Source organism: Mytilus galloprovincialis, chromosome 8 (genome assembly GCF_965363235.1).
Source record: "Mytilus galloprovincialis chromosome 8, xbMytGall1.hap1.1, whole genome shotgun sequence".
NCBI classification, from domain to species: domain Eukaryota; kingdom Metazoa; phylum Mollusca; class Bivalvia; order Mytilida; family Mytilidae; genus Mytilus; species Mytilus galloprovincialis.
The window spans coordinates 56,149,418-56,174,439 of record NC_134845.1 but is presented as its reverse complement, the minus strand read 5'-3'; the positions used below and the strand labels follow the sequence as shown (position 1 = coordinate 56,174,439).

Genomic DNA, 25,022 nt, shown 5'->3' with positions numbered 1-25,022 from the left:
ATTAATTCAGAATTTTGTTATTGATCATCAAAATTATAGGGCTTCTAGACAATAACTGGTGGTATGTTCAGAATTAACGAGTTCTTATTGGAATTTCTTTCTATAATACACGTGATTATAATTATATGGAAAGTTATAGTTTGTCCTTTGTGTAGCCCGTACTGAGTTCTGAGCTGGTGACACCCATTGCGACTTAAAATCAACTATATATAAAAAAAAAAGAAGATGTGGTATGATTGCCAATGAGACAACTGTCCACAAGAGACCTAAATGACACAGACACTAACAATTATAGGTCACCGTACGGCCTTCAACAATGAGTAAAGCCCATACCGCATAGTCAGCTATAAAAGGCTCCGATAAGACAATGTTAAACAATTCAAACGAGAAAACTAACGGCCTTATTTATATAAAAAAAAAAATGAACATACACTGTTTGCTTTGCTTATTGGTGAAGACCCTATGGTGATCTTTACATGCAGTTGTTGGTCATTAGTTTATCTTTGCAATTACAATTTGGCCCATTTGCAACCATAGCACATCTTCTTATTTCTATGCAATGTTATATATTATATGAATCTTTTTAAGTCAACATTCTGTTATTTATGAAACGTTTTTTTATGTAACACTATTCAAATAACTGTTTGTTTAATACATTTTATATAACTTTCTTAACCAGCGAACCATGCATAAAAAGACCCTTATTATCTTAGTGCAATTTTTTGCCTATGCTATAATTAAAGCTTGCAAGCTCACGAAGACGAAAATTGCACTAACCATTTTAATTCTGTCTGTCTTTGATAGATTGGTAAAATTAAAGATTGTAACCCTTGTGTCAAAATTTACAAACGGCCAAAGAGATAAAAGGTACTTTAGATTATTGAATACTATTTCATAAAAGCAAACAATTACAAACTTTATGAAAATTAAAATAAATGTTAATTCTGAATTTTGTTATCTATCCTCAAAATTATAGGGTATCTAGACAATATCTGATAGTGTACTCAGAACTAACGAGTTCTTATTGGAAATTGCGTTCTATAATACACGTGATTATAATTATATGGAAAGAGTTTGTACTTTATGTATCCCGTACTGAATTCAATTATTTTGCTTAGTACGTTTATGTCACAAATTTTTATGTGACAAGCGTTTGATATAAATATTGCACTGATCGGTTACGGGCGTATATGACTTGTTGAAACAAGCTTGGTGTTTGCTGTTTCTTCATTTTGATATCAGAATTTTAGTCAAGAAAATTCATAAAAACAAAACAGTCTTGTGTTATCATCAGTTTGTTACATTAAATATTCGGACATTCAGACATTCAGACATTCAGACATTGAAAATAATATCAGTCGCCTTTGAATATTAGATTTACAATGAATGGAAGCGTACAACAGACGCAGATGACTCAGATGTCGAATGCAACGGAACATACAGGATCCGGATATTATGTCATACCCAAAGAAACCGTCCAGTTAATTAAGACATTAACATTTTGTGGGATCATCCCGGTGTTAGTGCTTGTCGGACTGGTTCTAAATACTCTTTGTTGCATAATGTTTTACAAGCTTAAAACGATAACATCAACCGTTGTCTTGCTCTTCTCATTGGCTATTACTGATAATATAATTTTACTTGTTGCTGCCATGAACTCACTTTCTACAGCGTCTTCGTACTATCAAATCCCATTTACTATTCAGCAGAGAATACAAGTTATTCCTTACTTTGATACGTACTTCAACGCTATTCCTGCACGCATTGGTAATACAATCACACTTTTGATTTCCTTGGAGCGGCTCTTTTGTGTGCTTCAGCCAATGAAAATTAAGCAATACTCTTCCAAGAAATATGGAATTATTGCTGTTGCATTTGTCTATATTTTTACATTTACAATGTGTCTGCCATTACTCTTTATTTATCGGACAAAAGAAATTTACTCTAATAAAACAGCAAGTTTTGTTTCTATAATTCAACCAACGGAACTTGGAAGGAATGAAGCGTTTTCGGACTCTTTCTACGTAACCATGGCCACATTGTTCAAGTTAGTTCCGGTTTTTGGAGTCATGCTATCCAGTACAATAACCGGAGGTGTTGTTTTGACATCCGCTAGGCGTCGCGTTAAAATGACTACAAGTTCGCAGGTAACATCCAATCAGAAAGAGATGCAAGTCACGAGAACGCTCTTGTTTCTAACATTTTCATTTTTCGTCTGTCAGCTGCCTACTGGAATATTGATGATCATCATTTTTATAGGAATGACGCCTTATAAATACACGAGTAATATATTTGAAGTTGCAATGTCTGTAGGTTACATTCCACAGGTGGTAAATTCTTGCATCAATTTCATCATATATTACAAGACAGGCAAAGTCTATAGAAAGGAAATCAAGTCGCTTTTTTGTCGAAAAGACGAGCCTACAAAAATAAACGGGACTTGAATATATTTGTCTTTTTTTCAATAATGTAGTGTTGTAAATTTAAAAAAGTAATATTTGAGCTACAAGTACTTAATAAATCCAGTGGCGGATTAAAGGTCGAAGAGGGCGTAATTCCCTATTTATAGCAAAGAAATAGTCCAAAAACGATTTCGCCTTGCTCTTCTTGGCAATATTACATGATCTTACTGTAATTTATGGGTTGTTGTTTGCTTCTAAAGATTGTACTCGTTGTCATTTCTTGTTTGTTTTGCTTTTCTCGATTACTTTTTACATTTTGTCATGAATTGCATTTAATAGCTCGCTACGTGTATATGGTGTGAGGTTTTGCTCTTTATTAAAGAACAAACGGTCGCGTATTGTTTCTTAGAATTGTTATTTTTGTTAATCGAATGAAACGATAATGTTATTAATAAGAATTGAGTTGTCTTTTCCTTTTAGAAACAGCAGTTCAAACATTAAAACACACCTGCTATCAAAATGTACGATGTGGATTTACCTATTAATTGTTTGAAAGATTTTATACATGTATACAAAAGAACACTATACTGAGCACATTAGAAAAGCTCTTATACATGTACATGCTGATTTATATGTTTGTATTATAGTTGCTGTTTAGCTGCCAGTTTCATTTTTGTGCCTGTGGGTTTATTTGTAATTTTATCATGTAATATGATCTGTTGTATTTCAATGTTAATAACCAATAAAAAAAAATAAACTTGAATTATGACTTAGACAGATTATGCCCTCAAATGTTCGATTAACGTGGATTTTTTTAAAACTCTTTATTCTATCCTAAACTCATCATACATACCAGGATGGAAATTTTATATTTGCGCCAGACGCGCGTTTCGTGTACAAAAGACTCAGCAGTGACGCTCGAATAAAAAATGTTAAAAAGGCCAAATGAAGTTCAAAGTTGAAGAGCATTGAGGACCGAAAATTCCTAAAAGTTTATCCAAATAAGCAATTCAGGCGCGGAAATGCATTTTACAACTTGAGAACAAGCGTGTTATCATCCAAGAATACAATATGTTGTTATAATGCATATGTATGGTAACAACAAAAAACTACACAAAATATAGCACAAATCAATTAACTTATACTAGGTAATAAACCAATAACGTGTAAAATTCTTGAATTATTCATGTTCTTTGGGTCGTTTTTCTGTTTCGACTATTTTGATATACAATCTATTTAATAAAGATTTTTATTTAACAAAAATACCTGTCTAACAAAATAAAAGTAAAGAGATGTGGTATTACTGTCAATGCGACAACTATCTACCAAAGTTCAAATAACATGGATGTAAGCAATATTTAGCAAATGTACGGCCTTCAAATTTAATGGCAGCTCGCTTATCAATATTCCTACAATAACAAATCCCTTAAGAAAAATTACAGATGTTGAATATTGTTATTAGAAGTACAGATGGTTAATATTAAATAAAAGTTCCATGTATTTATATCTTATCAGTTTTGTGTGGCGACTAGTATGGTCAAGAGTTTACTAACGTACAATTATTATAATTCATTCTGTAAAAATGGCTGCTCGCGGTCTGTTAATTTTTTTGGTAATTTTTGGTACTTTAGCTGCTGATGATACAATTCAAGATGGTGGAGGATTTGTTTTCTCTAATTTAGTACAAGGACTCAATGTTAGCCAATATACCGCGACTACTCTCGACGTCCTAAAGAATTCTGGAATTATTGAAATCCTTGAAGTCGGTGGTATGTTTCAGTACTAATTATGCTTGTCTATTTTTGTTACCATTATTTGCGATAAAGAATTCAAACCTTTTGTGGTACATTATCTAAACATTCATGTAACTTTATATCTTTTGAAGGTACTCGATATTTTAAACGTTCCCTGTCATATCATGTCTTAAAGCGAAATGTGTGATTTTGAAAGTTAACGATCATTTATATTAATTATGTCATAACTATTATAGATTTTCAGACATAATTATTTTCAAATTACATTTTATTACACTGACGTCATAAACATAATATACATTAACTTATATGAATCACACTTATTTAACACAAAAATAAGGAGATACGTCACACGTGTACTAAGTTCCGTGATAAAGCTCGAAATATCACTGACTCAGCAAGATTGGATACCGAGTCGACAGCAATTGGTCAAAGAACAATTATTAAGTTCACGTAGTACTCAAAAGACAACATCATGAACAAAAGTAAAAAAGACAAAAACAACTCCATGATCAAAAGTGAAAATGACAAAAACAACTCCATGATCAAAAGAAAAAAAGACAAAAACAACTCCATGATCAAAAGAAAAAAAGACAAGTCCATGATCAAAAGAAAAAAAACTCCATGACCAACAGAAAATAGACAACGTTAACAACTCCATGACAATGAAATAAAACAACAACAGATAAGCATGATTCTTCTATAGCTGTTTTTTTATGTACAATATTAAATCTAAATGTGAGTTCTAGAAACTTTGCCGTTGCTATCATTTTAAATCAAATTAAAAATTAATTAAAAGCTGAATGCGACTGTCCATGTTAATCTTTAATACACTTCCGGTGTATTTCCAGGTCCATTTACCTTCTTCAGTCCAGACAGATTAGCATTTGAACGACTAGGTGATACATTCAATAAAAAGTTCCGAAATGACACCAAGGCAATGGCGGATTTCATCAAATTCCACACCGTGCGTCACGTATACACGTTTGACGAACTTCATGTTAATGAAAAGACGTTATGGACGCTGCATCCACAACGAATCCGGTTAAACTACTACAGAAATGGAGATGTGAGTGTTTACGTTCTTATATTGGTATTTGTATAATATATATATATATATAATGTTTTGAACAATGTTTAGATGTAAAATGTTCACGTGTTTGTGATTGGATGCATCTTAAAACATCAATTAGAAAATAGAGAATAATCCTAATTATTTTAGTATCATTAAGTGCCTGTCTCAGATAAATCCATACAAAGTCATCCAGAACATTGGGTTGAAATGTAGGTTGCCGTTATTTGTCAAAACATTTAAAATGGATCATAGATGCGTCCTTCTCAAGATTCAGGTCTCTAACAGAAACACTGAAGATACCGAATGTACATCCAAACTCATAAGTCGAAAATAAACTGACAATGCCATGGTTAAAACGGAAAAAAAAACATGCAAACAAACAACAGAACTCAAAACACAACATGAAAACCCCAAAACCCTGAGCAACACGAACATCTATGCGCAGCACTGCAAATTTTACATGAAGCAATTGCGTGATATGTGTGGACAAAATTGTAAAGATTAGAGAAAAAAGGATTCAAAGATCAAAGGAAAATACCGCCAAATAAACATGAAAATATGATTTTGCAACAATCCTTACAGCGTACAAACAAATGGCAATAGATCTTTCTGTTTCTTCTATTGCAGACTCTTCTTATACAAGGATCAAGAATAATGGCTAAAAATATGCGAACAAAGAACGGCATTATTCATGTTGTTCATGATGCCTTTTTCCCGCCAATTGGAAACATTATGGATGTCCTATATAATGACCCAGACTATACTACATTTATTCATGCATTACAAATAACAGGCATGATAAAAATCATGCAAGATGGTATGAAATTATTAAAATTATTTCAAAATATGTATCTCAATATCATTGCCCATTTTGAAACCAACAAATCAGATTTTGTATGTATGAAAATAGTCACTTCTCAGATGCTTGAGGCTTGCACCTTGTAGTATGCATTATTGAAGACCGTTGTATTGCTATTCTTGTGTGATTTGGAAAAACAGTCAACCATGATAGGCCGAAAAACAAGTGTAAGAACATAGAAGGGCAGCAACCATTATCAAACACAATTGAAATGACTATAGATCTCGTGCTTAATCGAAAATAGACTAAAATTTTAAACCTAAACTAGAAATTTAACAAATACGTCTAATTCTAGTACACCTTAGGTTATTAAATTTTGAAAAACAAAATTGAGTATATTTGGAAACTTTGGTTTCGACGTCTGTTTGAAAGCAGGGAGTGTAAACAACAATTTATCTTGTGAAATATCCAGTCCATTAGTTAGATCAATCTGACTATTTAGAAAACATCTACCCGAAACAAAGCAGAATTACCCAAAACTGTCATTTTTGCATATCAAAATCACAACATTTCGATTTCCGTTGCAGTATAATGATTAGCAATTGAGAAAACGAATTTAATTGAATACAATTCTCATATTTTGTATATTTCTACTTGAGTAACCATGTTTAGTGAGGGAAAAAAATCATATAAATGAAAGATAGAAAAAGCACACTTAGCGAATAGCCGAATACATAGCCGAACAGTTAACTAAAATTGAGTTGATATTACAGGGGGACCATTTACAGTATTTGCACCAGAAAATACAGCATTTGTTAGATTTGGAGTCGATGAATGGCAAAAGCTTCAAACAAACGTGACAAATCTACGAAGTAAGTATTATTAGTTTATTAAAACGAGCATGTACATTGTTTTTATTGCCATTTATAAATAATTTTTAACTAGTTTAATTTTTTTTAACCCTTGAACGTATAGACAGAAATTTTTATTTTTTTTTATGTTTGTGTACTTTAAATAATGAGCATGACGCGTTCTTTGTCTCTTTTTATTGCAGAAGTGTTGGAATATCACGTAATACGAGGAACAATATACTCAGTAGGAGTACAAGATCAAAGTTATCCATCATTATATCGCCGTAGTCCTTTAAAGTTAACTTCAACTATTATGGGTAGGTATTTGATGTGTATTTGTTTTTTTCTTCATTGCCTAGAGGTATAGGGGGAGGGTTGAGATCTAAGGGGGATAAAAACATGTTCAACCCTCCTGATTTTTTGCGCCTGTCCGAAGTCAGGAGAATCTGGAGTTTGTTAGTCTTTTATGTTGTTGTTTTTATGCCCTACCTACGATAATAGAGGGTCATTATGTTTTCTGGTCTGCCTCCGTTCGTCCGTCCGTCTGTGCGTCCGTTCGCTTCAGGTTAAAGTTTTTGGTCAAGGTAGTTTTTGAAGAAGTTGAAGTCTAATCAACTTGAAACTTAGTACACTTGTTCCCTATGATATGATCTTTCTAATTTTAATTCCAAATTAAAGTTTTGACCTCAATTTCACGGTCCACTGAACATAGAAAATGATAGTGCGAGTGGGGCATCCGTGTACTTGGGACACATTCTTGTTTATTATTATTTTAGATCATTTATATGTTTTGGAGTTCAGTGTGGCGTCCATTTTCCTTGAACCAGTACAGCATTTATTTAGGGGTCAGCTGAGTACCACCTGCGGGTGCGGGATTTTCTCGCTGCGTTTAAGCCCCATAAGTGGTCTTCGGCTATTATCTGATCTATTGTCGGGTGGTTGTCTCTTTGAGATATTCCCCATTTCCATTCTCAATTTTATAAAACAATAAGACTGACAATATGTTCAATTAAGAAATAATTCTTTAGAGCCATAGGTTTTTGGAAATTTACACATGGCGTGGGCCATGATATTCGAATTTGATCCTGAGCATAAGAGTTCGACCTGCAACAATGAGCAAAATCAATACCAAATATGGTAGGCTACAAAATACAAAATGTGAAAAACGTCAAAACTGATGATGCCCTTAACAAAAATGAATTAATTTTTATTCGAAAGACATATATTATATGCCCTTATTGCTCACATAGTTTCGTATTTATTAAGACCCGAAATTCTTCGGTATTATAATAATTTTCATGAATATTAAAAGAGGGGCGTAATGTATCAGATGGACATTAAAAACATTACCAGAATCTGTCGGAAGTGCAGTTCCGAGTCATTGTTTTATATTAATATTTTTTTCAAAACATAAAGTTCACCTTTGAAACTAGGGTTCTATGGGGGTATGGTTGTCCGATGACTCTGTAAAGAATTTTACATTCAAACAATGTTCACCCGCAATAACCATAGTGTGAAATAAAAAATCAGGGGAAATTAAATTTAAAATGTGTGTGTGTGTGTTTTTTTTTTATTTATTTTTTTTATTTTTTTTTTATCTCATATCAATCTTTCAATGACTCGAAATCAATGCCAACACTCGTAAAGTAATTGCATATACAAGGACATACCTATATATTTGAACTGTTTATGGTGTTTATACTTCAATGTGTGCCAAGGTTATTGATACTAGATATATACATGTATATCAGTTATGAAATCGCTTTTATATCTTTCTATCCGTTTGAGACTGATTTTGAACTAGTTTTCGGAAACCGAAAATACTTTGCAGTAAATACTTTGCATAAGGGTTGGGGTTTTATTGTGTTTTTTGTTTGTTTGTTTGTTTGTTTGTTTGTTTGTTTTTTTCTTTTCTTTTTTTTCTTTCATGCACTGATTATAATTAAGGGATTTGTTTTTTTTCTTCTTTTTTTTTTGCTCATATTTCTCTTTTTGTAAATCCTATCTATATCCTAAGGTATCATGCACTTATAACGTTATTTCTTTCTTATTCTTTTGCTTAAACTATAAATTTATAAATTTAGATAATTTTATTTTCTTAGGAGACAAGATTTATGCTAATGGAGCGGTTGTAAAAGAGAAAGACACACATGCAACGAATGGAGTTGTACATAAACTGACCAAATTGCTGACACCTGCAGATTTGTTTGATGTTATACATTTCAATGAGCCATATGGATCAAACAAAAATACCAACTATTCACAGATAGTTGGTTAGCTATTGGAGATATTAATGATTGTAACTGCATTAACTATATTGTGTATTCCATTGGAAATAAAAGTAATTCTCAGACATTTCAATTTTATTTTTCTCATAAAACGTACGATACGTTTTTATAAAACAATCAATAGGGAAAAACAAAGACAAAGACAATCCTAGAGCTTAGGGAGCTACCATTTGATTTTTATTGGGGGGCTAGGATGAACAATTTTGTCCTGCATTTTTTTTAGTTGTAATCTCTGTCCTGCCTTTTTATTTTTCACTCTATTCGATCCTGCCTTTTTTTTACCAAAATTGTCATCCTGCCTTTTTTTTTTGCAAAGTGTCTCATTACTCAAAACTCCTGTCCTGCCTATTTTTTTCAAATTTATCCTAGCCCCCTCCCCCCCCCCTAAAAATCAAATGGTAGCTCCCTTATACATTTGTACCATTAAGAAACAGATATGCACGATATAAATCAATGAGGCAGCAACCTAACAACATAATACAGTAAAAGCCCATCTTTCTGAAATATGCAGCATTGTCAATATCTGCCTTAATTCATATACCTAAAGGTATTATCATTTTCTAAGTTGATGTTTATTGCAGATTTTGTTTAGTAAAACCTCGTTGTTATGTCAGATGTATGCCCATGTTAAACTCTTGCAAAATGTACATAATTTGTAGGCAATATAGCTTGATAAATTGTATACATGATTGTCTACTCTTGAACGAATGAATGAAAAATAAAGTTCTCAAAGGTCGTGACATCTGGACAAGAAGTTACCGAAATACCACAGTATACTGCACTATCCTGTTCACACCAGAAATTGACACATAGTCGCACAGTCCGTGTTATGTAACCTCAATTTAACACCTTCGAATAAGAACACAGCCATGGACAATTCGAGACTGTTACCAATTTCAAGAAAACACCCAACTAACACCGACTTCGACAACTTCAAGAAAACACGCTGATCACACTTCGACCATCATACTCTTCAACTTCGTACTTAATCAAGCCTTTTTACGTTTGACTCAAGCGTCACTGATGAGTTTTTGTATTGAACGCGCGTCTGACTCATACAATTTGATCCTGGTATCCATAATGAGTTTCTTTCCAACCTTTGACCACGGAAACGTTATTGCTGCTAAGTACCATCCATGTTTCAAAACCTGCCACATTTATTCACATTTTCAGGCGTGCTTCAGCTGTCCCCTAAACTAAAATATTTGTATTAGTTCAGTAATAGTGGAGGCCATACTAAACTCCAAAACTTATCAATGAAAAAAAAAACCATACAAGACTAACAAAGTACAGAGGCTCCTGACTTGGGACAGTCGCAAAAATACGATAGATTTACCTCTTGCCATATTCTGTAGAACTTTATTCTTCAATATTGAAGCCAATATTGACCCAAAGAAAAAGAAGAAGATGGAGAAGGACAATATGGACGAGACTCTGTGGTGAGATGGGAAAAAGAATATTATTTAGTATTATAAGTTTCATATTTTGTGACTGAAACGAGCGGTACAATGCATAAGCTCGGTTTATATTCTTTCTTGTTTTTGTTGTATTTTGTGGTGTTTGTTTTAAAAAAATTAGTTGTAGGTTCTTTGTGCAGATGCAATACCTTCATGTAGCGATTAAAAAAATAATATAAACGTGTAAAAAGAACAAACTAAACTTATCCTTTTTTACAACAAAAATTTTCGGAACATTTTTCGCAAAGAGCTAGGGTGATATACTATCAGTAGTATAAGATTAAAAGGAAGTTTTCCTGTTTGACGTTGCCTTCTTTAATATATAAAAAAACAACACAATCCTCATCATAAGGCTTATGATACGACTTAGAATATTTAATAGGTAATGTTTATGTTTTAACGCTTCACTGCAGGAAACCAATCAACTGGTGTATACGCTCAATAGACATGTATGTAACATTGTTTAATTAATACAATGAAATATAAAAAGAAATCAGTTAGCACCCCTTATTTCCTCGCGATTAGAATTTTCTAAGAATACAAAATTTTAAGCCAAAAAAAAAAAAAAAAAAGATAACGGCTCAAAAAAGGGAAAGAATATTTAACATAACGAAAAAAAATAAAAATAAAATAATTTTGGTTTTATATTTCAAGTTAATTTGCTAAATATAGAATAGTAAAATACCACAATATGAGTACTTGATATTGTAATATAATTGACTAATTAAATAATTTACATTAATTTGTGCACATATCGAATGAAGTATACTGAAGGTGTGTGTACCAACTTCCCCAGACAGTGTTAAAACAGACACAGAGCTAGCCAGTGGGAGGGAGGGAGTGAGTGAGTGAGAGGTAGTAAGTGCGAGAGAGTGAGCGTGGAAGAATGAGTGAGCGAAAGAGCAAATGAGGGAAAGCGACAGTGAGAGAGAATGTGAATGAGGGAGGGAGAATGACCGCTCACCTCGCTAAAAGATCAGGTGAGGGATAGCGACAGAGTGAGAGAGAATGTGAATGAGTGAGAGGGAGGGAGAATGAGCGCTCACCTCGCTAAAAGAGAGAGAATGCGAGTGAGAAACTTTGAGAGACAGCGAGCGAGAGAGTTGTGAGTGTATATGCAATGAGTTTTTATAGGTTAAAATAGATTGTAAGGGACAATACACCAAAGAATTTTTGAAGAAAAGAAAATTATACACAAACAATTAAAATAGTTTACAAAAAAAAATCACCAAAATTTAATTGCAAGAGCACTTATTAATGCACGCCCATCAAATATGGCCCCAAACATGTGTAAACCCTTCCAATAGGTCTTCAAATTTACAAACTTATTTCTTTCTAATTAACTCATACCGCCCCTATCATAACATCCCGAATCTTAACCTTGAGTGCTTAAGCAGAAAGTTAAATAATTATAAATATGCAATGTTTGGTTTTGAAATAGGTTGCATTTGTCGATTGGTGTCCATTAAAACCCAAAGGGCATGAAAGGGCCAACATCCATCGTCGGGTTTCAAGCTAACAAGTGCAGGTCAAGGCTTACACCCAATACTTGTAGAGGTTTCGTTTTAATAATTGTTTTACTGATACTTTGAATTTTGAAAATTGTAATGATGATACTATCGAAAAAAGTTATAAGTTTGAATTTTAAATTTTAACGCCGAAAAGGAACAGTTAGAATTACGATTTTTTAAATTAGATAAATATTATGGGGAAATGAGAAATTGCTTTCTACGAAATTTTATAACTCAGTCTTTAGTTTGATATTTAATTTATAAAATAACCTTTTACTATACTATTATACTTCAATAACTTCCCATTGTTTTGAAACAGTCGGTGGAAAGTATCACACACTTTTAAGAAACGACTAGAATGTCGCGTACTCAACAAAAAATATCTTATAAAATTCTTTTTTGTAACTATTAAAATTCAAGGCAATACAGGAACACATAAAAAACAAAGAAAACAATATACAACGATACCACTTTGCAAGCTTTCACAATGAAATTCTATTGTTCAATATCCGGTATTACCATAGGCCTTCACGAGGGTCTATAAGGCGTTTACAGAACAGTGAAAAGAATAAATGGGTCAAATCTACAGGCAAATGGACCCATTCTACAGAAAAATGGATAAAAAAAGAACAAATATTGTCAAATTCATTGTCAGGGTCTATTGTGTGAATTTTTCTGATCATTTATTCTTTGGTGGTGATTAAAATCGTGGACAAAAATCTTTTGATTTTGCATACACTCTATAATTGTACTCAATTTATATTCTAATTGTGAATCCCGCGTCCCTGCATAGTTAGAAGTAATTTTAAAATTGATGACAAAGACCTTGTGATTGTGCATGCACTTTATAATTGTATTCATTGTATTTTAACTGTGAAACCCGTCCCTATAGACAAAGTTAGAAGTAAAAAGATCATTATGTCCGGTCTTCCTTCGCTTGTTCATTTACAATTTTCTTCCAAAACACCTTTAAGTTAGCCCAGTAATGGGTCCCGGATTACATCGAATTTTTACAGCAATATCCGGTGCCTAGCAGTATTCCACAATAATTGCGGATCAAGCCATTTTAAAGGGGTCCTAACCCAGGACAAAGGGGGGTTCCAACTACATGTCCCCATTTAAATGCATTGATCGTCCAAAAAAAGGAGGGTTCCAACCCCAGGACCCCCCCCCCCCCCCCCCCCCCCCCCCGGTCCGCCACTGTTGAGTGAGTGAATTCATCCGATACATTTGTTCTGGGTTTTTTTTATTTGTTTGTAGCTTTATTTGTTTTAAATATATAATTATGTTCATAAAAGTGCTATAAAGGTCTCCGTACGAACTTTAAGAATGAACTAAACAGATATCATATGTTTAGCTATTAAAAGACGCCAACATGATAAAATGTGAAACAAATAAAACGAAAAAAGCCAATTGCTTAATTTGTTACAAGAAAATAAACAAAACACAAATTGCACATACACTCTAACCAACAGTTAGCTACATGGTCCTTGCATGACATATACATAAATAGAAATGATGCAGTTTAAACATGTTTATGAGCCCTCCACCCTTCGCATAAACTTGAACAGTAGTGTCACAGTATATGGAACAAGCTGTAAAAACTAAATGAAACGGCTGACTCGTCAGATCGACAAGAAGTACACAAATGAATTGTGCGGTATGAGCTTAAATTTGCTCATTATTGAAGGCCGTACAGTAATCTACAGTTGTTAATATCTGTTTCATTTGGTCTCTTGTGGAGATTTGTCTCATTGGCAATCATAACACATTTTCTTGTTTATGCATATTTAATTCTAAAGACAAAAGAAACAAAGTACCGATCGTAGTTATAATCAGTTAATCAGATGTGGATATTAAAAAATCAAAAGAGTTATTGGTGAATTTACAACCTCAATCATTAAAACATTGTACCAACATTAAAACCTTTGATTGTTCAACTCTTTATAGTTTATACCACTATTCAACATATTAAACTTAAAGCTCGACTGAAAGAACTCGTCAGATTATGTTTCTTTATCAAAAAGGCCACTAGACGTTTTAAATATCTAGTTTGGGGCAGAAATTCAGCATACTTTGTGAAAAAGTCAAGGAAAAAATACATCGAAGAGGATATCACTGCCATGCTGGACAACAATTGACAACAAATTTGTTGAATTTGGAGGTTTGGACTTCCAACAGACTATTGGAATCCCAATGGGTACCATTTGCGCTCCTCTTCTTGCAGATTTGTTTTTGTATTCCTATAAAGCAGAATTTATCCAAGGGCTTGTACAGAAAGGAGAAAAGAAATTAGCCCAGTCTTTTAATTTCACCTTTCGGTATATTGATGATGTACTGTCCCTTAATAATAATAGATTCGGTGATCACTTACATTTAACATATCCAAGTGAACTTGAAATTAAAGATACTACCGACACAGATAAATCTGCTTCCTATTAGGCCTTTTTTCTCGAAATGACTACTGATGGTAGGTTGAATACCAAAATTTATTACAAACGCGATGATTTTAATTTTCCTATAGTGAACTTTCCATTTCTGTGTAGCAACATCCCAGCGTCACCAGCATATGGAGTATATGTTTATCAATTGATACGTTACTCTAGAGATAGCTCAAAGTATGTTGATTTTGTTGAACGAGGAATACTGCTTTCTCAAAAATTGCTCAGACAGGGCTATGAATCAATCAAATTAAGGTCATCACTCAAGAAATTTTACAGTCGCCATCATGAGCTAATTGGCCATTATGACAAAAGTGTGTCAGAAATCATATCTAACATTCTTCCTCAGTCATTATAACCTTCCATCCTTTCCGAACTGAACAAAGAAATAACACGACGGGTGTCGTATATAGTGTAGGAAATGCTTACTCTTCCGGAGCACCTGATTTCACTCCCGGTTTTTAGTTGAGTTCGTGTTGTCTCTTATTTATTATTCATAACTGTTGACGTAAATGTCCTTTGGTTTTGTTAGTCTTTCTTTACTCCTTGGTTTTGATTGTGACTGTCTTATAAAAAACAAATTCAGGCCAATAACAACTAACAGATAGGTAATGTTATCACAGACTTACCTGAAACACTTTTTTATTATTTATAGCGAAAAGAATATCCTGCTTTGAAGATTCAAAAGAATCAGTCCTTGATATTTTTATACTTTAATTTTAGTTAAATAATTGACATGTGAAGGCATACAATTAAGGCTATGCCGGATATTCAAAAAAAGAACAGAAACATTTGGAAATTTCTATGTAAAACCCACTAAATGTGAATAAAAGTTCAAGAAGTCATTCAAATTACATATGTAACGATAGTCCTTTATCTTAAGGTTAACATTTGGCATTTGGCAAACAGTCTAAGATAAAGGCATTCCAGCAGATGGTTTTTCCCACACCTAGACACGAATCTAACGTAAGTACTTTATCACTAAAATCTACATATTTGTAATAATTTTGGTTTTACTATCTTTACTAATCTTGAACCATGTTGAAAGTGATACTCCTCTCGGTTTTCGTCCCTCTTTGTTTGGCGGCTACGACCCCTGCCACTAATGATATTGTGTCTGTACTTGCGGCTCGTACATCAGAATCAATCTTAGTAGATTTGGTGAAGACAGCTGGATTAGCAGATGTTTTGAGCCAAGGAGGTAATTTTGTAAAAAATGGAATATTTTCTCTTAAGGTAGTATTGGTGTTCTTTCCCCATCTTGGATTTTGAAATAGCAGAACATGATAGGCCCAGATCGATGTTCAATCAAAACATGATGCTGGAATACAAAAAAACTAAGGTGAAATGTCTTAACTTAAACTTAAATTAAGAGTTATCTTATCGTACCGTATTTTATTTTAAAATTACATTTCATTCTGATAAATAATTTTTACTGTACAATTTAAACAAAATGTGTATTTTTTCACAACCTGTAGCTTGAAAGCAGGGTGTTTACGGTTTTCGATGATTTTGTCGTGTATGCGGTAAACAATAACTGTAAATGTGAACTCCCAATAAATTGTACCGATCGGAAGCTTGATATTACTTCACCGAGTACCATGAAAAAGGAGATAGATCACTGTCAATGTGGGGAGCTGGACAAAATGTTAATTATTGGTTTGACGGGGATTGGGTGATTCGAAAATGTTTAAATGATTCAAACAAAATAAAATTTTAAAGAGTATTATGAACTGGAATACGTAGATAATGCATTTGACTTTGGAATTTCAAAAAAAAAATCAAGGCTGTCGTTGCTATGGAAACAGCACAAATGCCAAAATAAATGAAATGTGGTCCAATCTTTATTAAACTTGTTAGGCATATGAACTGTTGTATGTACATGTGCTATCCCATTTTTGTGGAGACATAGCGATCCTACATTCCGTCATCGGCAGATTCCACAAATATTCACTCTTCTTAAACTATTTTGGATTTGTATTAAACTGGGACAGAAGCTTGTTTATGATCATAAGATAGTATTCAGAAGTAAATTTGTCTAAAAAAATAACTTGATTTTTCTGTATTTCAATTATAAATGGACTTAGTTTTTCTGCCAGGAAACATTACATTCACTCTGTGGTTAAAGTTTCTAAAACTTTAATAACTTTCTTAAACTATCCTGAATGTGAACCAAAACTTGAATAGAAACTTGTTCATGATCAAAAGCTAATATCTAGAGGGAAATTTTGTTAAAATTTTGTACCTGTTTGTCCATATTTTACTTATAAATGGACTTAGTTGTTCTTCAAGTACATAACATACAGTCCGCAGTTAAATTTTTTAAAACATAAATAAGATTCATAAACTGTCCTGGATTTTTACCAAAATTGGACAGAAGCTTCGTACAATCAAACGATAGTACCAAGAGGAATATTTTTCTTGATTTTTTTCCTCCTTTTTGTTGAGCCTGCGATTAACAGCAAAATTAGGTGAGACACTGGATTCCGTGGACCCTTGCCAATTTTAACAGGCTGAACAGTGGTTTGAGTCGTTTTGGGGCCTTTTGTTTTTGGCATCCTAAAACACGTCAGGGTAACTTGTTTATATAAATCAACGAAAACAATTAAACAAGTACGTCTAAACAAGCGAAGCTCTATACATCCATTGGATCCCCAGCGAAGGTGATACATGACTGAAAACACTTATTTATATTCTCAATTGCTATACATAACAGCACAACAATGCTAAAATCTGCAAATTTGAAGAAGCTGATTTTTGTTCTTCCCTCGCCGTGATTCGAACTCATGTTATTGGGATGTCGAGACATCATCGGCTGCACTGTGTCCACCGCTCTTGACCAGTCGACCACCTAGACTGAATTAAAAATTCAGCTTTCGGTGGCCTCTTGTTACATATCCTCGTCCGTCGAATGTAGAGTTGTAACACAGTACATATTAATTAAATTATGTTGGGCATGAAGATGGAATTGATTGCAGATAACTTAGTAACTAAAACTATAATGTATAACTACATGTATCTCCTTTAATAGGTCCATTCACAGTTTTTGCACCATACGACTATGCCTTCAACAGACTTGGAAATGATACTCTTACGGCCCTTAAGAAGGACCCAAACACACTCGCTGAAACACTCAAATACCACGTTGTCAATGGTATATACAAACTGAAAGATCTTCATGTTAATGAACTCCAGCTAGACAGTTTGGCAGGAACCAAAATCAGAATCAACTACTATTTCACAGCAAGGGTGAGTTTATGTAAAATTTTAAATACTTATTGAAAGAAAATAAACAAGAGGCAACTCGTGCATGATTTGCAAACAAAGATAGTAATATCTTTTACTTGACTAGACGTTTTGGTCAATCAATGCCTTTTAACTATTTTTCGCGATCTTAGAAAATTGTATGTTAAGCCTTCAAATTATGCTTAAAGAAATAAAAGGCGAAAGATATTAGAGAGACAAACAAACTCATAGATCAAAAATGAACTAACAACGTCATGGTTAAAGAAAGAAAAAGGCAATCAGACAAATAATAGTACACAAGACAACATAGAATATTAAAGACTAAGCAACATGAATCCCATCAAAAATTTTTAAAAAAGAAAGAAAGAGAAGAAAACAATATTATTTTAATATGTTTTCACTTGTGCTTGTGAGTCAGCAGAAAGTCACAAATAAGTGTAAACAGACATGATGATATTAGGGGTAATGCCCTGTTTGAATTATGAATATAGGAGGCTATGAGGTATAACAGTAGGGATTGGGGATATAGGGGATAAAAAATACGAAATATGAGACCTAAGGGGTAATATAAGTGGGAACATGCGATATAGGTGGTTAAAAAGGGTAGAACCCAGAAATTGAAGAGGAACCAATTACAAAAACAACCGGGAATTGAAAAATGAGCATTCCGTCACACATTCTTTAACTCTCGTAATTATGTAAAATATACATTTTTTTTTTTTAATTCAGAGACATGTAACAGCTGAGGGTTCTAGAATTATCCGATCAGACATAATGGCCAGTAATGGTGTCATCCATATTGTCCATGACGTCATGATGCCAGCAGCCGGAAGTATTGTTGATGTTTTGACAGCTGATGGAAACTTCTCTACACTTGTAGCTGCAGCAAAGGCCGCTGGTCTTGTCGAGGCCCTTCAACGTTAGTAATATCGAAATATGTAGCTCGTGGGTGGGTTAACATTTACGTCCGTTTTATGAATAACTCAAGCTACTCAGAAGCATGTTAACCACTATTAATCAAGCGTAACCTTATTCGTTCTTGATTTCATTCTTTATAAATTTGGAATTAAATACCAAAATTTAAAAGATGCGTAGATATTTGCGTAACATGAAAAAGAACATCGAAGGATATAAATTGTGGGATACTGTACTGGATATACTAGTTTCAAACGAAATGTTCACAGAACAGCTTGTCTTCACACAAGATATTACCCAGAAGCTAAATACGTCGGTGTCATGAAAAAGAAAACAAGTATAAAAAATGTAAGAAATGTAATAAGTGTTTCTGTACAACTGTTTGTTTCATATCCTGTAAAGTTTGCAGAGTGCAATCGGTAAGGGGTAGAGAATTTAATCTGACAAGTGCACTATTTTTATTTCAGAAGCTATAAGGCGGAAAACTTGACAAATGAAAATGCCACACAAATTTATCTCTAACTTATCAATTATTATTTTGCAGAAGGTCCTTTCACTTTGATGGCACCATCAAATGCTGCCTTTACAGCTCTAGGAGACAAAGTTGACAAGCTTTTGGCTAACCCAGATCTCCTAAAGAGTAAGTTTCGTTTTATGTCAAGTGTATCTATCGTAAAGTATGCTTTTAAATCATCTTCGTGTTTTATAAGTTCGTTTTCTACACCCTGCATGTATAATACTCTAGTATAAAGCTGTCGGTCCGAAAAAGAGGCGAAGGATACCAAATGGACAGTCAATCGCATAAGTCGAAAAAAACTGAAAACGCAATGACTAAAAGGGAAAAGTAACAAACAAACAAACAGACAAACAACAGTGCACAAAACACAATATAGAAAACTAAAAACTGAGCAACACGAACAGGATTGAAGTTACGACAATTGAAACACATCCGTTGTCACTTTGTAATGAAGATTTAATATACTATTCAAAAGTAATAGGTATGCTTATATATTAAACAAAACAGATACAAATAACAAGAAAAAAATAATAAATCAACAGAAAAATATATATTTAAAATACAAAAATTCAAATACGAACTAACGAAGAAATGACCAGTCAGAAACAAAATCGCAATTACAAACATTCGATGTAAATAAAGGCAACAGTAGTATACCGATGTTCAAAACTCATAAATCGATAGAAAAAAACAACAAATTCGGGTCACAAACCAAAACCGAGGGAAACGCATTAAATATGGAGAATGACGACACACCAAATATTTACAAGACGTACCTGCTTTATGACTTATTACTTTATCGCTTTAGAGGTCTTATTGTATCATGTTATACCTGGAACAATTTACAAAGACGGGTTACACTCAGGATCTCTACACACATTGGAAGAAGCAGACCGTGAGCGAATTTCAGCTTCATTCTTTGGTAAGTACTATAGATAGAAGCCTGGACAAGAACGAGCATAATGATGCCTACTTTCATATTATTACAGTTTGTTTGTTGTATTTTTAGATAATTATGACAGTTGTTACATATTCGTTTGTTGTGTTTGAGGTTTTGATTTTGTCATTTGATGGGACTTCCCGTTTTGAATTTTCCTCGGAGTTCAGTATTTTTGTGATTTTACTTTTGACAAATATCTTGGGTTGTGCACATCTTCCGACGGTTTCTCAAACCAAATCCGTATTTACTTGCATATTCATAGAGTCCTGTCAAGTAATTTAACATTTATCTCGATTTGTCCCATGTTTGTGCTAGTTCTTATATAGTAGCAGTGACTTTGTCGATCAATTTATGGCAAAGATGTAGTTTGGATATGATGTTTGTTAAAAACAAATGTATACGAACAATGGAACATAGAGACCTCAGCTGCTATTATGACCCCTCTTGTATATTCCATTTAGGGGTTATTAGGATGTGCATAAGAAGAAGAAATTTCAGACAATTCTATATACACTGTTAATTATATCTCACCAAAATAACATCCATGAGGAATGATTTTGGAATCTTTCTTAGCGGGATTTTTTCTCTTCCATTTGTATGATGATGATTTGACCTTACTGTCTACAGCCTTCATCTCGAACCTTCGTAAAGTTGACATGTCAAATATTTTAAAGAACTGTTAGCTTAGACTCGCAGATACTTAGTTTAAACATATTTATTTATAGTGGATTGGGAAACAAGTTTTGTAACTTATAATAATCCCTTTCCACTTTGCGGGTGCGAGTGCTGCCTTGTAGCGGCATTAGCCTGCTCTTTTTCGAAATCTACAAGCCTTAGGGTGTCTTTAACGTGCAAGAGATATGGCTCTCTCTTAACACGAGTCAGCCATTTATCGTCCCCTTCCGACGGACTATCATCGTTTCCCCAAGACCATACTCGCAAATGGTGTCAAGGGAGAGCCGAAAATTCAGTCCCTGAAATTTTCATACTTATACAACACGGTTGCAGATATCTCAAGAGTCTATGATAAGCAATTGTTTACTTTTTTTTAGGAACAACTGTCCATGTTGATGGAACAACAAGCGTCATCAAACCAGATATCAGCGCCACAAATGGAGTCGTCCACATGATTAACCACGTGCTCATCCCAAGCTCATTGAGAACACAAATCATGAATTTGTAAATACATAATAAATAAAATGTGGATTTGTCTATTTTTTCAAATTTCCTTTTCTACATTTATATATCTGACGAGAGGCAAAGAATACTAAATGGAATATTAAAATGATAGGCCGAAAACAAACTGACAATATCATGGAAATAAACGAAAATGACAAAAAAAATACCAACACCATTACACTAAACACAACACAGCTATAACTGCAGACTGAGAAACAGCATTTAATGCCGCTGATAACTTTGGGAGATCTCTGTAATTCGTGAATTTATTTCACAATTCATAAAATGTAATGTACCAGCTTCACTCCAAAGAGCACTAGTACTTTTTATCGGACCACAGATGAATTATCACGTTGTGATTGGTTAAACACCGTCACATGGTGACCCCCTATGAGACCGTATGGGGTTAGTAAGTTTCATATGGGGTTCATGACGCGTTAATGGCGACGTCATCTATTAATGTTGTTGTGTTTCATTGTTTATTTTTCAACAAAACGCAGCAGAAAAAGTCTAGCGTCCGATAAATTCGTTATACGGTTAACTACTAACCCCCTACGGATCCATAGAGGGTGAATAAAATTCATAGGGGATTCGGCCTCCGGCCTCACCCCCTATGGATTTTACTAACCCTCTATGGATCCGTATGGGGTCAGTAGCGAACCATGTAACTTATAGAGGTTGTAGCAATACGTGAATAGAAAAACAAACGATATTGGGTTTCCATTTTTGACACACAATCAGTACAGGCACAGCAAAACACATACAAAAGGCAAAGGATCAGCGATTTAATTGCTGATAATCTTAAAGTCATAGTGATGCCTTCAATACGGAGCAAAAACAAATCTCACTTCATTGCAAGTTTAAAACGGCCCCTAGCACTTTCTTGAGTTGTATTCTTTGATAAAATAAATTTGATAGACTTTGTAAAATGTAACACCAGCAAATCGGGCACGGGAAAGAAGACACCGCAAAGCAGGTATTAGATGAAAGATGACGGGCTGGTGACCTTTATAAAATTTTTGCACGGTTTTGTCGTATTGCAGAACATGGATTTTCATTGACTTATCCCATCAAAATCTGTAAACGATCCATTTCTACTTTCTGTTTTAAAAAACAATTTGAGATTCTCTGGTTTTGTTGGATTGATACACACCTTCCAAAATTTGAAAGCTGTTATTTAATTGGCTGATGTCATGATTACCAGATTGGGGTGTTGTCATATCCTTGTAAGAAAAAACTTAGACACGTCATCTGTAGTTCAATCTGATTGCTTTTTGAGCACCATTAAACTTATAGTATTGCGTATTATGTGAATAATTCATAGTCACTATGCTGTTTTAAGTTGGTATTAAACCATGTTACCTCGTAAACAAAAACATACAGTCACTGTGTTAGAAACTTGTCATTTAAATTTCTTTTGTCATGTAGATCTTCGAGTATTGATATATCTAGTTCTCCGGTATTAAAATGTGTTTGATTTGACAGTTTCATGTGACGATTAATCTAGAAAAGAACTCAAGAATGCACACAATTTTAAGGAAGCTGGCTTGTCCTGTTTTAGTTTTTTCTGTCAGATTTTCGGAATCCTCTGGTTTTATCCATTTGAATGCCTTGAAAAAATTTGCCCGGTAACCCCCATTTTTCTTTTTGTAAATCTTTTACATGTATAATGATAAGCCATCTGTAAAAGTCTTATAAAATTTTAATTACTTTTTAACAGTTTGTGAGAACTTCAACTTGTCAATGATAAAGCTATGAAAAGTCAAGAGAATATTTTCCCGCCAAAATATCAATGGCTAATATCTCGGTGACCTGTATATTGTTTTTGCTCTTTGAATTCCTTTATTAATCCCCTATCAATATAAACTAGTGTTTTGAAAAGTTAAACTCGCCATGATGAGAGATGGACACTTGTGATATAACAATTTAGACGCTCTTTTTTTATATAAGTTACAGAATGCAGGTCTCCGAGACGTCTAGACGAATGTATCCTAGTTTGTTCAATACGTTATCGCAATCAAATACATTCTTTCAGATTTAAGAGTTTGAATGCATCACAATAACAGAAAGTACATGATAAAAATACCGAACTCCGAGGAAAATTCAAAACGAAAAGTCCGAAATCAAATAACAAAATCAAAAGCACGAACACATCAAACGATTGGATAACAATTGGTATATTCCTGACAAGGTATATATATATTTCTTATATAGAAAATGGTGGATTAAATCTGGTGTTATAGATAGCTAAACCTCTTATTAAATGAGATGCACACGTCGAGCAGTATAAGAATATATTAACCATTAAAGTGCACCTAACCTTGCTCTTTGATTTGTGGTATTTGTTTTTCCGAAAATTTCAGTTTTCACTTATTTTGGAGTGTTGCTGACACGAGTATATGTTCTATACCGACACATTCGTGACCGGTTCTATTTCTTAGTATTCAACTTAAGAATTTCAAATTTGCTTATGCATTTCATGTCTTGTTTTTTTTAACAGTTGTGTTAATGTCTGAGGAGTTTCAAAAAGATGGAAGAACAACAGGTTTTACATTTTTGAGCGTCATTTCAAACGACCTATCATAAAAAAAATGTGGGGGGGGGGGGGGGGGGAGGGGAGGGCAAACTGACTGCCTTAGACAGGGCCCGCTTCGGTCATACTTCAGTGGTTCGTTATATAACCAACCAAATTTTTCCCAGAAAAGAGGGGGCCAGGATCCCTGGGTCCCCTCTAAATCCGGTTCTGATATTTACCAGAAGGAGAAGGTCTGGAGTGAAGTTGTTTCGTGATATTTAAATCTACTAGTATTTTACATAATGATACTATTGTGAATGATGGTAAGTACATTTTCCTCCTTTGCGACAAAAATAGCTGAACTTTCTTTGCGACACGTGCCATCTACGTATCACAAAAGAGCAAGTACTGCGATACAACTCACAATAAAGCCGACGAGAAAAGGCATTACTCAACAGACAATGGATATATGTTGTATAACGTAGTTGACATAGTGGCCGAGGACTATGGTAGGTGCATAATGCGCACGGAATGCCATTAGTTATAAAAGCAAGGGTTCGTATCCATTGAACGCTGTAGGTAAAACATCGTTGAGCCAACCGAATTATATAATTATCTAAATCATCAAGAAAATGATACATAGGATATGTTAAAGACGTTTAACATGTATTTAATGCACCACTGTGTATAACTGTTTCATATTGGTTGTTTGGAAAAGTTTCTCATTTTTTATAAAATTATCATCAGAGACTATATCATCTCAAAATGAAATGCATTTACCAGTAGATGGGACTTTTGTGGGACAGCGCTTGAGTGCTAGATATTTGGGACATTTACAGGAAAACGTGAAGTCGTTTTAAACATATATGACATCTACAGCGAGGTTTCTTCAGGTCTTCAATCATTAAATCATTCAGGTATTGACCAAAGTCGAATAACGGCGGTTTGCCATATTTTGTACTGTTTTTTGTAAAACTGACCTAATATTAGACTTTTCGTGTTTTTCCGGTTTTTTTCTGTCCATGTATTGATTTTGTGTCATGTTTGGATACCCCATATCCTTTGTTTTTTCTATTGTATAATTATAATACAACAATTGGTATAAAACTATTAAAATCAAACAAATAAAATG

General features: G+C 33.7%; 2 protein-coding genes across 2 annotated transcripts; both read left to right on the top strand.

Annotated features, from left to right (window-relative positions):
- The first annotated feature begins 3,917 nt into the window (after nucleotides 1-3,917).
- On the top strand, nucleotides 3,918-9,236 carry LOC143042245 (transforming growth factor-beta-induced protein ig-h3-like). The gene is made up of 6 exons (XM_076214508.1): nucleotides 3,918-4,171; nucleotides 5,008-5,225; nucleotides 5,859-6,048; nucleotides 6,804-6,902; nucleotides 7,085-7,198; nucleotides 8,984-9,236. Exons 1-6 carry the CDS (start codon nucleotides 3,985-3,987, stop codon nucleotides 9,157-9,159), a joined length of 984 nt encoding a protein of 327 aa, XP_076070623.1. The 5' UTR covers nucleotides 3,918-3,984; the 3' UTR covers nucleotides 9,160-9,236.
- Nucleotides 9,237-15,576: 6,340 nt separating this feature from the next.
- Nucleotides 15,577-21,408, top strand: LOC143042244 (transforming growth factor-beta-induced protein ig-h3-like). The gene is made up of 6 exons (XM_076214506.1): nucleotides 15,577-15,779; nucleotides 17,610-17,827; nucleotides 18,554-18,743; nucleotides 19,284-19,379; nucleotides 20,065-20,178; nucleotides 21,249-21,408. The coding sequence occupies exons 1-6, from the start codon at nucleotides 15,617-15,619 to the stop codon at nucleotides 21,377-21,379; spliced, it is 912 nt and encodes a 303-aa protein (XP_076070621.1). The 5' UTR covers nucleotides 15,577-15,616; the 3' UTR covers nucleotides 21,380-21,408.
- The last annotated feature ends 3,614 nt before the right edge of the window (nucleotides 21,409-25,022 follow it).

Bases quoted from the DNA above. Each gene is read 5' to 3' on its own strand.
- LOC143042244 (XM_076214506.1), top strand. From the start codon at position 15,617: ATGTTGAAAGTGATACTCCTCTCGGTTTTCGTCCCTCTTTGTTTGGCG. The intron at 17,828-18,553 runs GTGAGTTTATGT...TTTTTAATTCAG, and splicing joins ACTACTATTTCACAGCAAGG to AGACATGTAACAGCTGAGGG. The intron at 20,179-21,248 runs GTAAGTACTATA...ACTTTTTTTTAG, and splicing joins AATTTCAGCTTCATTCTTTG to GAACAACTGTCCATGTTGAT.
- LOC143042245 (XM_076214508.1), top strand. From the start codon at position 3,985: ATGGCTGCTCGCGGTCTGTTAATTTTTTTGGTAATTTTTGGTACTTTA. The intron at 6,903-7,084 runs GTAAGTATTATT...TTTTTATTGCAG, and splicing joins AAACGTGACAAATCTACGAA to AAGTGTTGGAATATCACGTA. The intron at 7,199-8,983 runs GTAGGTATTTGA...TTATTTTCTTAG, and splicing joins GTTAACTTCAACTATTATGG to GAGACAAGATTTATGCTAAT.